Source organism: Paroedura picta, chromosome 12 (assembly GCF_049243985.1).
Source record: "Paroedura picta isolate Pp20150507F chromosome 12, Ppicta_v3.0, whole genome shotgun sequence".
Lineage (NCBI taxonomy): Eukaryota > Metazoa > Chordata > Lepidosauria > Squamata > Gekkonidae > Paroedura > Paroedura picta.
Genome location: NC_135380.1, coordinates 53086183 through 53100478, shown reverse-complemented (window position 1 = coordinate 53100478; position 14296 = coordinate 53086183). Strand labels below are relative to the sequence as shown.

The following is a 14296-nucleotide window of genomic DNA, read 5'->3' as shown; positions in this document are numbered from 1 at the left end:
CTCTCCTCAGCACCAAGGGTATTCTCAAAGTTGCCTGTCAATCCCATCTTGGCCCTGAGACAGCAGGGCCTTCACCATCCCTTACTGGATGATGCATTAATCAAATCCAGTACAAGACAATTATCAATGATAGATATGGACCAGATCATCCAATGCCTTTGGAACCACAGTTTCCTGATGAATCTCCAGAGGAGCTCACTCAATCCTTCTCCATGACTAGAACTCCTGGGAATTCTGATAATTACCAGCTTGAATTACTTTTTTCTCACAGACCAAAGGGTTCAAAGGATCAAGAGACTAGCAACATTCATAATAAAAAGGTCATGTTCTGTGATGACCCTTTCCAGCCTCATGTATCTAATGATTTCAAATATGGATGTTCTTCAGTGCAGCAGACTACATTCAAGACTCTTCCAGAACCACATCACAATGAAGAGAGATGTATCAATTTGGGTTCCACTAGCCGTGAAGAGAAATCGAGGGCAAAAGAAGAAGGGGACGACAGAGAATGAGGTGGCTGGATGGAGCCACTGAAGCAGTCGGTGCAAACTTAAATGGACTCCGGGGAATGGTAGAGGACAGGAAGGCCTGGAGGATCATTGCCCATGGGGTCGCGATGGGTCGGACATGACTTCGCACCTAACAACAACAAACCGTGAAGAAAAGCCCCACACGGTGGACCAATATAGCCAGCCTCAAATAAGGAAAGATTTAGATGCTGGGTAGTCCAGTAATTATGAAATTAATAACATAGTTTCAAAACAGACTAGTTATGATTTGAAATTTAAAATGGTTGAATTGAAGACTATTGTATTCTATAGAAAACGTCTTAAACATTATAATGAAGGGGTTGCTCAGTGTACCCTGTAATGCAGGGGTTCCCAATCAGGGTTCCAGAGAACCTTGGGGTTATGCAAGAGCTCCCAGGGGTTATGTGGCCTTTCCCAGAAGTTTGGATGGCCCCTGACTTCACTAGAGGTCACCGGAGGCCACTTCCCCTGCTGCTCCACAGGCTACATTTCCCCTGCGACTCTCTTTCTCCACAATGGAAATGATCAACAGATTTCTTGGCTGGCTCCCACATCTTACTCTAAAAAACTGAGAAAATATTTTCATCTGGCTTATCATTCTGTTGCAGACAAACAGAGAAGCTTCAAGGGGAAATAACAATGTGAAATTTCTGAACTCGAGCTCATTCATATATTCAGAACAATGGACCCACTTTCTTAATACCAAAGTCAAACTTTACTGCACTAGGGCCATAGGCCATCGCAACATCAGACACACAATAAAACTGTTCAAAACAAACACAGATCTATCACAGTTATCAACTAAACAGAGTGAACAATTACATTTAACCCATACATTTTGCTTGCTAGCTATTTAGAAAGCACACAGTATTCGCCACAAGGCCAGCTCTTGTGCAAAGATGGCCACCATTTGTGTCACAAAAGGATCTGTATCAAAAAGCAAATACCTTAATTTATCATGAGTTGAAGAAAATACCCCTGGAATAATTTTATTTAGAAATTTCCTTCTTGGACCTGTGGCAAGTGGACATTCCAAAAGATAAGTGTGGAAAATCCTCAACTACTAGGTTCCCACAGATACAAAGACGTTGTGAAAGAGAGATTTGAACATATATCCTGGTCAAAACAGAAGAGGACACTGACTGAAATCTCAGGGCCCAAAGCACTATCCTAAGCTCACTCACATTTATATTAACCAGATACAGAGCTCTGCTGCGATATTTTTTAAGGGTCTTAAACCACAGAACACACCTGGACTGCACAATTAGGCATCTGTCAATTTTTGCATCCTGGAGAAAAACCCATTCTCGTGGGTCTTTATTATTTCCTAGTTGCGCTAGTAAATCATCTGGGACTGTGCAAGATGACATAATACCACCTATGAAGGCAGAAAGCGGCCCCTTAACTTCTAGGGCAGAATTAAAGCACCAGGCTGAATATGGAAACAGGTTTCTTACTACAGATGCTAATCTTCTGCCCCCAAAACATTTCTTCAGTGCTCCAAGCAAACTGACTGCAAGGTGGATTGTATTTGTGTCCTGCATCCCCGCTCTGCAACACTCCTCCCACCTTTTTGACTTGGGAGGGAAGAGCGGAAGGTTCTCCATTCCAATGTACAGCTGCTGCTGCTGCTGCTGCTGATGTCATTCTATAGGAAAGCTTCCACCACACGTCTCTGTCAATGACCGCTACAGCCAACGAAGGGAGCTTGAAAGGCTTACACCCTAAAAATCTTGTTGGTCTTTCAGGAGCTAGTAGACTCGGAATCGGCTCTCTAGCAGAACAACACGGTTACCCTCTGAGAACATCATCATAAGCGACCCCTAACTGTGATCTCGAAGGCCTCCCAAGCTCTTCGTTGCCAGGGCCTCCGGCAGCAGCCAGCTGCCAACCGGCTGGGCACTGGCTTGGCACGTGAAGGAAGCGCTGCTGCTCAGGAGAGCTGCAAGGGACCTGCCACAGGCCCGAAGTGCTAAGCAGCCACTTTCCTTCACACGGAAAGGATGGGCGCACGTGCGTGCCCGCCTGCCCTCCAGCCATCATTAGGAAGCAAGTTGTGCATAAGGAACAGCTGGCCCCAAAGTGGCTCCTGCAAATGTAGGTCCCATTTTCAGAAATCTGATAGAAGGCGGGGGGGGGGGGGGTGTGAATACAGAATGCCTGAGAATACAAATTTTGCTTCGACATCTTGCCTTGCCCCTGGTTAGCCACACACGCTCCCACCAACCCCCAAATAAGTATCAACACGCACAGCCCCTTCTGCTCTAGAAAAACTAGTCTGGCTCAGCAGGTATCTCAGGGCGATGCTCTTGTCCCCCCTCAGTTAGAACCACCCTTCCCTCCCACATCAATCCTATCACTCGCCGCTTAGCCCACAGACCGTCCTTGAAATGCCTCGTGTGTGAACTCTTCTGCCGGTTGAGCGGCCAACATGCCTGCTTCAGAAGGAGGGCCTCGGTTGGTTTCCCTATTTTTACTGGGCATCTCACAGTCACTGGGGTGCCATTGGGCAGACCCCCTTGCTACCTTCTCCTGCACCTCTTTTCTCCTGCTCCCCCAGCTACCTTCCCTCCCAGCTGCCCCAAAGCCTCCTGATTTCTTAAATGCCTTTTTTCCTTCCTGCCCCATGCTTCTGAGTTCTCTTCTACAACACTGACGTAGTGCCCTCTCTGTCTTGTGCCCATGTCCTGCTGGGAAGCCCATGGCGCTGCCCTCAGCCCAAATGGAAGAGGGGTCTCTTGGCAGACCCAGTTTCTGTGCAGTTCACGGCATGGAAACACAAAAAAAACAACAACGACAAACCCAGGGTAAAGGGGAAGGTAGTCAGTGAAAAAAGCAGGTGTTTTATTTGCTCAGATAACAATATGGTGCAGGAGTGGCCAAACGGGAACTTTCTACATGGCCATGGACTACAGTTACGAGCAGGGGCTCATGGTAATTGTAGTCCATGAGCATCTGGAGACCCACCATTTGGCCACCCCCAGCACAAGTGTCACGTGACTGGCTCGGGCCTGTTGGCGTAAAGAAGCCTCCTTGAGCAGTGTGCATCTGCTCTCCGCGCGGGTCCTGTCCCCAGACTGCCCGGACTGAAAGCCAGACTCCCTTTGGCACTCTAGGCTGGCTGCTAGCCTGACCTGGTCCCTGGCCAGGTGTGGAGGCAGCTGGGGCCCCCTGCTCTTCCTCCCTCAGGCCCACCATGAAGCGGGAGGGAAGGAGGAGATGCCAGCAGCGTAGAGCTAGTGGCCACCTGCCATTCCCTCTGCCTCCTTTGTGAGGCAGGATGGAGAAGAGAAGGGAGCCAACGGGCACAGGGTTCCTGGGATCTGGTTACTACTCAGGGCTGCCACTTGCTGCCCTCAAGCTGCACTGGCGTTCTACAGTCACTCCTGGGCATCTGACTCTCTTGTCCCTTCTTGCACCTCCACTGCCCCAAATTGCATAGCCATGTTAACATCTCACAGGCCATTTTTGGGGAGATTTTACAAGAGAACCCGAAAGCTCCCCAGACAACTGTTGTGCAAATGTTCCACTGCAGATCCCTATGCCCGGGGAGTCTGTAACGGTGCCCGTGCCGGTTCTGCCATCTCTTCAAGCGGCTTACCTTGTTTCCTGCTTTTTCAGGCGTCTTCTCCACTAGGTCCGGCTGCTTCCCTTTCTTGGACGGTGTTCGCTTTATTTTGGGCGAATGGAACTTGTCCATAAACTTCATGGTAAGGGACGAGAGATGGGAGCGCTGAGAGTCTAGGAAGAAAGAGCACAGGAAGTTGCACCATCCATCCGGGAAGCAATTCTGCCTGTGGTGGCAGGGTCTGCTCCAAATGGGAGGCCTTCCACAGGGCCCGCGCCCTGCCCGCCTTAGCTGGAAAACTCTACACTCCCTTTGCACAAGTCCATCAAGGCAGAGCTACGTCTGGGGGCCACTACTCACACAAGCCCCCCCCACCCCCTGCTGATGCATTTAATTAAAAATCTCTGGTGCAGGAGTAGCCAAACTGTGGCTCTTCAGATGTCCAAGGACTACCATTTCCAGGATCATGCTGGCAGGGGATCATGGGGCTTGTAGTCTGTGGACATCTGGAGAGCCACAGTTGGCCACTTTTGGCACATACACTTCTGGTTGCCCCATTTCAAAAAGTGCACTGCTAAATTGGAAAGAAAGGGCGACCAACATCTTCAAGGGGTTGGTGCACTTTCCCAATGAGGAAAAAAGACTATGCATTTATTTAAAACATGGAGAGCCAGCTTGATGTAGCACTTAAGAGCAGTGGCCTCTAACCTAGAGAACTGGGTTTGATTTCACACTCCTCCAAATACAGCCAGCTTGGACCAGTCCAACAGTTCTGTCAGAGCTCTCTCAGCCCCTCCTATCTCACAGAGTGTCTGTCATGGGGAAAGGAAGGGAAAGGTGCTTGTAAGACACCTTTAGACTCCTCTGGGTAGTGAAACACGGAGTATAAAAAAAAAACTTTTCTTCTTTTGTCCCACTTTTTCCCTTCAGAGAGCTAACAATACAGCAACCAAGTTGCGAGGACACAAAATATACCAATTTGAGGTAAGAATTTGAAGAGTTTTTCCCTCCGTAGTTTAGAAAATGAAAAGCAGGGGGAGATTTGCTGTAGCTTTATAAAATTATGCACTGGGCAAGCAGAGAAAGCCAGTTTTCATGCAGGACCTGAACAGCTGTGGGATCCCAGAGGGGGCAACCAGCCGCCGGCTGAGACAGCTTTAGAGTGGACTAGAGCCACGCAGGGGAAGACGAGGGCTGTGGAGAGCAGCATGGAATGTGCCTGTCCAGAAGCTGTAGTCCAGCAGATGCCGGCAGGGCTACTGCCTTTGCGTCTTGCTGGGGAGTCTCCTTGCACCGCAGACGAGGAACAGGACTAGATGGCCCTTGGCGCTCTCCCTTTTAGAGCCTCAGTTCCTCTTGGCCAGAGATCACACATTCCCCCAATGCTTTGTGGGCATGACTCGGGGAACAGAACGGGGGGGGGGGGAGTAGGAGAGTGACTAGCAAGGAAGGGGGTGGTATCATGAAGCTATATTTAGAAGGGACAAGTCTTCAGACTCGGAGCTGAGAAGCAGATTTTTCTCACCAAAATCTGAACAGGCTAAGCCCAGGCCTGGACACAGGTCAGTTCCATGGAAGTGCAGCTAAGTGCTGTGCCAGGTGCAAAACTCAACTTTTCCAGAACACTTTGGTTGTCCCCCCAAGTTTCTAGACCCCATGTCTGTGAAGATCAGCTTGAAAGTGTGTGGCGGAAGCTTGCTGAAGCCCAGAGGACTGGATGGATAGATGTTCCGAGGTTTCCATGCCTTGCATGGGGTCTGCAACATCGGCCGACACCCTTCTTGGCACTAGGGCTGGCAGGTACCCCCTGGCCACCAGCAAGGAATCAGGGGGCACAGTTGCCAGAGCCAAGTTGGGTTGGAGCCTGGGGAGGACAGGGCCCTCCCTCAGGGAGGTACGGTGCCTCAGAGTCCCCCCTCCCAAGCAGCCCTATCCTCCAGTGGAACTGACCTCTGCCATTTGGAGATGAGCTACAGTTCTGTGTAGGATTCCCAGGCCCCACCTGGAGGCTAGCCTCCCTGCCAGGCATCCACAAAATGCTTTCAGAAAGTGGGTGAGATCAAAGGGAGCTTTAGCTTAGCAGGGCTTCCAGCTAGATTCCGTGAAGGCTCAAGGGGGTGGCAGGTGACAGTGGAGGAGCAAGAGGGTTGTGAGTGTCCTGCAGAGTGCAGCGGGTTGGACTCGATGACCCAGGAGGTCCCTTCCCACTCTATTCTTATAGGATTCTATGATTCTAGCCCTTGGAAATCTGCCTGCCTGTCACTGTCTCGTGAGGCAGCCATTCTGTGGCAGAGACCAGCACACTGCAGTCCCAAAACATTGGGGGGTCTCTGCTCATACTGTCTCCTGGTCCCTTCCTGGGCCTGATAAGACCAAGAATAAATCAAGAGAAATCTGCATAATTTGGAGGATCCCAGTTCCATTCTTCTTCAGAGGACAGACTAGTTCAAATTCTCACTCTGCCGGAAGACCTTGAGCCGACCATACCCCTCATCTTAGCCTGCCTCAGACGATTGTTGGGCTCCAGTGGAGAGGGGGAGAATGTTAGATGCTGGGGGGGGGGGCAAACTGTGGTTCTCCAGATGTCCATGGACTGTGCTGGCAGGGGCTCATGGGAATTGTAGTCCATGGGCATCTGGAGAATGACAGTTTGGCCTCCTGTTATATGCTATTGGAGACAAACATGGGCATTAGTAAAGTGAAGTAGAGACAAACATGGGCATTAGTAAACTAAATATAAACCTAATAATAACTGTGGGGGGGGGGAGAAGAGAAACTGTGTCTTGAGCATCCTTTGGGTGGGCCTGTATGCATAGGACAGGCCCAGTCCTTTATCTCAGGCTGACATGCGAGGAGAAGGACACATGCAGGATTGCCACCCTCCAGGTTGGGCCTGGAGACCTCCCGCAATTATGCCTGATGTCCAGGCAGCCGGGACTAGCTCCCATTGGGAAAAAACTCTATCCTGCAAACCCCCAGGATTGCCCCAGTTTCCCCCCACAGGAACGGGCGGGGGGGGGGGTCTGATGAAATAATATTTCAAGGAGTATGGTTAGATTAAAGAAAAAGCATAAGGATTTCTCCTCCCTGCCGCTCATTTCTGCATGCGCTATTTCAGTCTCTGCACATGTTTGCAAGCCCAGTGGTCTGTGGCCCGCACGCTGCGCATTTCAGCGCTGACAGATATTTTTAACTGGTTAGCTATGAATCTAAATAAATCTGCCTGTTTTCACGGCAAACAACTTTGCACAGGCTTTGAGCAAACGGTGCTGGAGGAGGCCAAGGGAGGGACGTGGCCAACGGAGGGCTCCTCTTCAAGGCAATGACCGGCAGAATGAAAACGTGTCTGCTGTGGGCGCCTGTGTGTGATGCTCATTCAAGGATGAGACAGCCGTGGTGATAAATAATGCCTGTACTTTTCTCTTTCCGCCTGCAATGATGCTTAGCCAGAAGAATTTACGCTGGCAAAGAGCAGGGCCCCCTAAGAATCCTGGGGTTCACTCTTTTCTGAGACAGTCCTATTTGTTCATGGCTGCTAGAGAGGAGGAAGAGAACAGCTGGGGTTTTGTACCCTGCTCTTTACTACCCAAAGGAATCTCGAAGTGGCTTCCCATTCCCTTCCCTTCCTCTCCTCACAACAGATAACCTGGGAGAGAGGTGGGGCTGAGAGAGCTCTGAGAGAACGGTGACTGACCCACGGATACCCAACAGGCCTCATGTGTCTCAAAGGGACATACATTTGCCTCCCCTTTGTCTCCCCACAACAGGCACCCTGTGAAGCAGGTGGGGCTGAGAGCGCTCTGAGAGAACTGGGACTGGCTCACGGTCTCCCAGCTGGCTGCATGTGGAGGGGGGGGCAACCAAACCTGATTCTCCGGATTAGAGGCCGCCACTCTTAACCGTGACACCAAGCTGGCTCTTTATCAAATAACAAATACAATCTGTTACCCAAAGCTTGAAATAATCTTTCTGGCAAGAAGGAAATTATTGTCTTGCTGGATCTGACTCAGGTTGCCCACCTAGCCTGGGATCCTGTTTTTCAAGGAGAGCTCTAGGCATGAAGGTGAGAGCCTGCCACTATTTGCTCACAGCTGCTGGTAGACTGCACTTGTACAAGGGAGACCCCATACTAACTACAGTTCAGTGGCTGAAGATAGTCTGTGAGCGTCGGAATCCCTGTCCGGGTCCAGCTCTCCCTTTAATCCACCCTGCAGTTGCCAAACACAATGTCCAGCTTCTGCCATACAAAAACACATCACTTCTGTGCACGGAAGGTCCATTTCGCTTTCTAGGACACCGGGGTTTAAAAATTTTTAGTTATTGTATTCATTTTCTAGATTCATAGTTTGCCTTTCTTCAATTAAAGATTTCAAGGCTTTTTTTTAACACCAGACCACAAGTCTATGCTTGCTATTTGTGGTATGCTGACAACTATGAGGGAGAACAAGGCAGCGAATGGGAACGTTTCCAGTTTACAGAAGAACATCTGCTGGGTTTCCAAACAGGCGTCCACGATGGCTTACCCACTTCTCCATCATCCTCACAACATTCATGTGAGGTTGGTTAAGACTGTAAGACTAGCCAGAGGTCACCCTGCAGCCCTCCATGGCCAAGTTGAGATTCGAACCTAGTTCTCCCAGACTCTAGTTTGACATTCTAACCCAAGGTTTCTCAACCCTCGAGTTTCTTGATGATCCTGGAAGGATTTTCCAACTGGGTGGAAGTTAATTAATTATTATATTTGTAAAAAAGCAGTTAAACATGTATTGGGTGATATGACCCCCCCCCTCCCAAATAGCCAATGTTGGGCCTGGTGGGAAGGGGAGGGGCCCTGGGTGGGCGTGGCCACAGCTCTGCTTCCCAACCATATTCTGCCTGATTGCGCCACTTCTGGGGCTTCTCAAGGCCTGAAGAATGTTTTAGGGGTCCCGTAATGGTAAAAAAAAGTAGAGAAAGGCTGCTCTAACCACTACACTATGCCAACTCTTATTCTTACTCACCACGAGTCAGTGACAATTGATAAGCCTGATTACTTTATCACAGCAAACAGCAAAACGTGTTTTTTCAGTTTCTCTCATCAGCTCCAGTTTAAGTAAGACCAGACATCCTCAGGGTGCTGAATTCCACATTGGTGCGGTAACCCTCTGCAACAAGCCAAAGCTGACTCCAGTGCGCAAGCTAAGACAGGTCATTAGCACACAGACAGCTGTCCAACTGAGTCACGCTGAAGTCTCAGCAGTCCGGCACTCAGAAATCACCAACCACAACCTTTTGCTCTATCCCTTATACCTTTAGTCTGCAGCTGGCTTCCATTTCAGGGGGGAGTTAGTAAGCCCCCATTCAGGAGTGCCCGCCGATTACTGTGGTCTTTGTGGGCATCCCCTGCTCCCCCCTCCCTCCCTGCCAATGCCACACTGAGTTTTACCCAAGGAGAATGCCTGAGGTGCATTTGCTATGGAATTGCTAGCCTGCTACATTGCTAAGATTTCAACGTGCACACCCAGGCATCACCTGGCATTACCGGGACAAGTGCCACGGGCAGTGCTCACCAAGGGGTGTGGGCGGTGTTCCCCTCTTCACCTGGGTCGTTAAAAAGAAAGGGAAGGTGACTCATCAAGTTAGTATTACTGAAGTTCACTGCTTCACCGGAAAGAAATGCAGTTAATTGGGGGTCCCTATCATCTGGGGGTCAGCAACTGTCGGTCCAGTTGCATCTTATTTAACAACAAAGACCAGGGAGGGGCTTTGGGCTAGCAATCTGCATTTGTTCCATATACCAAGGTTCATTTCCATGCATTGTCCAGCCCACCTTCTCCAGGGAGCAGCAACCAAAGATGTACATCCCTGGGCAGCCTCCCATCACATGACTGGAGGGACCAGCACAGTCTCCTCTGTACTTAAAAATCCTTAAACCCATGAAGAAATGTTCTAGAATCCTAAAAAACAGCTGCAACTTTTTCTCATGCAGAATGTAGCATGCAAGAGTGGTTGTAGCCTGTAATCTGGAGAACTGGGTTTGATTTCCCACTCCTCTACATGCAGGCCAGCTGAAGGACCTTGAGCTAGTTACAGTCCTCTTAGAGCTGTTCTATTAGAGCTCTCTCAACCCCACCTACCTCACAGGGTGTCTGTTGTGGGGAGAAGAAGGGAAAGGGTAAGTCACTTTAGGACTCCTTCTCGTAGTGCAAGCTGGTTATAAAAAGACAGCTCTCTTTAATTTAAACCAAAATATTTAAACAACATATTACAGAATATCAAGAGGGGGACACAAGTGAAAATCAATTTGACATCTAAAAGAGACATGTATTTGAAGTGCATATCTTAATGATCCTAACCATGAGAAGAATACATTAAAGCCCTGCCTTTTAGATCCATTCTATGTATTCGTTAAATGGCATAAAACATTAAGTTTTGCTCTTACTATTTCAGGTATTAAATAATAACAGTAACAACAAATACTACAATACTGCTAATAATAATGTCATCCCAAAAGTGATTCTCTGTTTCACTGTTTCTCTTATGTTCAGGAGTCCTAGCCTTTGAGGTCTTCTGGTCTTATCTCCATCTAAAACACTGCCTGCACAGAAGATGCCATGAATCACTTCTATAATTAGACTCCTGATTCAACCTGAACTGCCTCCAATTAGAAGCATTAATGAATGACTTCCAGTGCAGTGATCTTTGGCAAGGTAGAGAAATGGCCACAGCAAGAATGTACTTCCCCTTCATGTCTTGCTTGAGGCAGATCTGAATAGAGACAGAAACCCTGAATGTTGTTTGAACATTTATAGCCATGCTCTGCCCTGGTTAAAATTTTTACTCTTGCTCATAATTTGTAAGAGCTCCAAATTATGAAAAGCATAACTGCAAAGGTTCCTCAGTCATGCAAGTTTCTGACCTGCCTGGCTGACAATTTCATTTATCAAATGGTAGATGAACCCACAAGATGTTCAGCCATACTGGACTTAATACTGACCAACAGGCAAGAGTTGGTGGATGAGGTGAAGGAGGTGGGGACCCTTGGGGGAACTGACCATGTCCTCATAGAATTCCTTTTGAGATGGGGAGCCAAGGAAGCTTGTAGCCAGACGCGGATGTTGGATTTTCGTAGGGCAAACTTTAATAAACTCAGAGACATGATGAGTGTCATACCATGGACGACAATGCTGGAAGGGAAGGGAGCATGTGAAGGGTGGGCGCTAATCAAACAAGAGCTATTGCATGCTCAATCAATGACAATTCCAGAAATACGAAAACACTGCAGGAGCTCTAAGAAGCCTATTTGGATGAACAGAGAACTTCAAGAGGAACTAAGAAAGAAAAGGAAAATGTTCAGGAAATGGAGGGAAGGACAGAGCTCTAAAGAAGAGTACCTACAGGTTACTAGGCACTGTAGATCAATCATCAGAAAGGCCAAAGCTGAGAGTGAGCTAAGATTGGCCAGGGAAGCCCATTGTAACAAGAAAAGATTTTTCAGTTACGTGAGGAGTAAACGTAAAGTAAAGGAGGCAATAGGCCCGCTGTTGGGTGCGGATGGACAAACTCTAACGAAAGATGCAGAGAAAGCAGAAAGGCTTAGTGCCTGTTTTACATCTGTTTTTTCCCACAGGTCAAAGTGTTTAGGCACATCTAGAGATGGCCATAGCCAAAGGATAGTGTCTGGGTGGCAGGTTAACATGGATAGAGAGTTGGTCGAGAGGCATTTAGCTGCACTGGATGACTTCAAATCCCCTGGTCCAGATGAAATGCACCCGAGAGTACTCAAAGAACTTTCCAGAGAACTTGCACAGCCCTTGTCCATCATCTTCGGAACCTCTTTAAGGACTGGAGATGTCCCGGAGGACTGGAAAAGAGCAAACGTTATTCCGATCTTCAAAAAAGGGAGGAAGGATGACCCGGGAAACTACAGACCAGTGAGTCTGACCTCTGTTGTGGGGAAGATAATGGAGCAGATATTAAAGGGAGCGATCTGCAAACATCTGGAGGACAATTTGGTGATCCAAGGAAGTCAGCATGGATTTGTCTCCAACAGGTCCTGCCAGACCAACCTAGTTTCCTTTTTTGACCAAGTAACAGGTTTGCTGGATCGGGGAAATTTGGTTGATGTCATTTACTTGGATTTTAGTAAAGCTTTTGACAAGGTTCCCCATGATGTTCTGATGGATAAGTTGAAGGACTGCAATCTGGATTTTCAGATCGTTAGGTGGATAGGGAATTGGTTAGAGAACCGCACTCAAAGAGTTGTTGTCAATGGTGTTTCATCAGACTGGTGAGAGGTGAGTAGCGGGATACCTCAGGGTTCGGTGCTCGGCCCGGTACTTTTTAACATATTTATTAATGATCTAGATGAGGGGGTGGAGGGACTACTCATCAAGTTTGCAGATGACACCAAATTGGGAGGATTGGCAAATACTCCGGAAGATAGAGACAGAGTTCAATGAGATCTGAACACAATGGAAAAATGGGCAAATGAGAACAAGATGCAATTTAATAAAGATAAGTGTAAAGTTCTGCATCTGGGTCAGAAAAATGAAAAGCATGCCTACTGGATGGGGGATACGCTTCTAGGTAGCACTGTGTGTGAACGAGACCTTGGGGTACTTGTGGATTGTAAACTAAACATGAGCATGCAGTGTGACGCAGCGGTAAAAAAGGCAAATGCCATTTTGGGCTGTATCAACAGAGGCATCACATCAAAATCACAAGATGTCATAGTCCCATTGTATACGGCACTGGTCAGACCACACCTGGAGTACTGTGTGCAGTTCTGGAGGCCTCACTTCAAGAAGGACATCGATAAAATTGAAAGGGTACAGAGGAGAGCGACGAAGATGATCTGGGGCCAAGGGACCAAGCCCTATGAAGATAGGTTGAGGGACTTGGGAATGTTCAGCCTGGAGAAAAGGAGGTTGAGAGGGGACATGATAGCCCTCTTTAAGTATTTGAAAGGTTGTCACTTGGAGGAGGGCAGGATGCTGTTTCTGCTGGCTGCAGAGGAAAGGACACGCAGTAATCGGTTTAAACGTCAAGTACAACGATATAGGCTAGATATCAGTAAAAAGTTTTTCTCAGTCAGAATCGTTCAGCAGTGGAATAGGCTGCCTAAGGAGGTGGTGAGCTCCCCCTCACTGGCAGTCTTCAAGCAAAGGTTGGATACACACTTTTCTTGGATGCTTTAGGATGCTTAGGGCTAATCCTGCGTTGAGCAGGGGGTTGGACTAGATGGCCTGTATGGCCCCTTCCAACTCTATGATTCTATGATTCCAGTAAAATCTAGAGTAAGAAGGTAGTTAACAGTAAGTGTGAACTATGCTTTTTCTTGGTTGGGGGAGGGGGGTATGTTGTAAGGATTTCTAGTCAAGACAATATCTTTGCCAATTAAGTAAAGACCTTTTGATTGCCCCAAAGCTGGTGCCAATGAACTAGGCAGCAAACTTTTTATTTTTTATTTTTATGCAGAAACCATCATTCTGAGCGAAAATAACTGACTTTTCCTTTTTGGCAATGCTTGCTCCTCTTCCCATTGGTGCCATCTCAAGAGAGGCATCCCTCCTGTTGTGTCTGTTAGTAGTCGCCAAACTGTGGCTCTCTAGAGGTCCATGGACAACAATTCCTAGGAGCCCCTGGGAACTGTAGTCCATGGACATCTAGAGGGCCACAGTTTGGCCACCCCTGTGTTTGTGGATCTGCTGAGGATTGACCTTGAGGTCCATGGCAGGATCTAAACAGGCATGAAATTGACAGATGCACGGCTAGATCCCCTCTGCTGGATCCAATAAGTTCAAACCCGAAATTGACCTATAGGGCACACTGGCAGGAAGATCCATTGTCTGTCTTGTATACATATGTTGGGGTTTTCGGGGGGGGGGGTGATTGGTTGGTTCGTTTGGTTTTCATTTCTCTTGTACCATGCTAAGGTCTTAATAAAGAGCTGATTGAACTCCCGGTGTCCTGGCTCCCTCCGAACCCACAGATCTAACAGCTCCCAGAACGTACCATGCAATTGTAGAAGCAGCAGCAGCAGCAGCAGCATCTCTCACACCAGAAGGGAGGTCTCCTCCTCTTAAGGCAACACCTACTGACAACAGATTCAGGTGGGGAGCTGGGCTGGCCTGAAGTCTGAGTCCGGAGGCACCCTTAAGACCAACCAAGTTTCATTCTGAGTATAAGATTTTGTGTGCAGGCACGTTAAGTGTGC

General features: G+C 48.2%; 1 protein-coding gene across 7 annotated transcripts in view; it reads right to left on the bottom strand.

Annotated features, from left to right (window-relative positions):
- Positions 1–14296, bottom strand: part of RAPGEF1 (Rap guanine nucleotide exchange factor 1) — a 224618-nt gene that overhangs the window by 125135 nt on the left and 85187 nt on the right. For all 7 annotated transcript variants that reach the window (XM_077305344.1, XM_077305348.1, XM_077305349.1 and 4 more), the window contains exon 2: positions 4132–4271. In XM_077305344.1, the coding sequence (XP_077161459.1) occupies positions 4132–4271 (140 nt within the window). The remainder of the gene's footprint in view (positions 1–4131; positions 4272–14296) is intronic.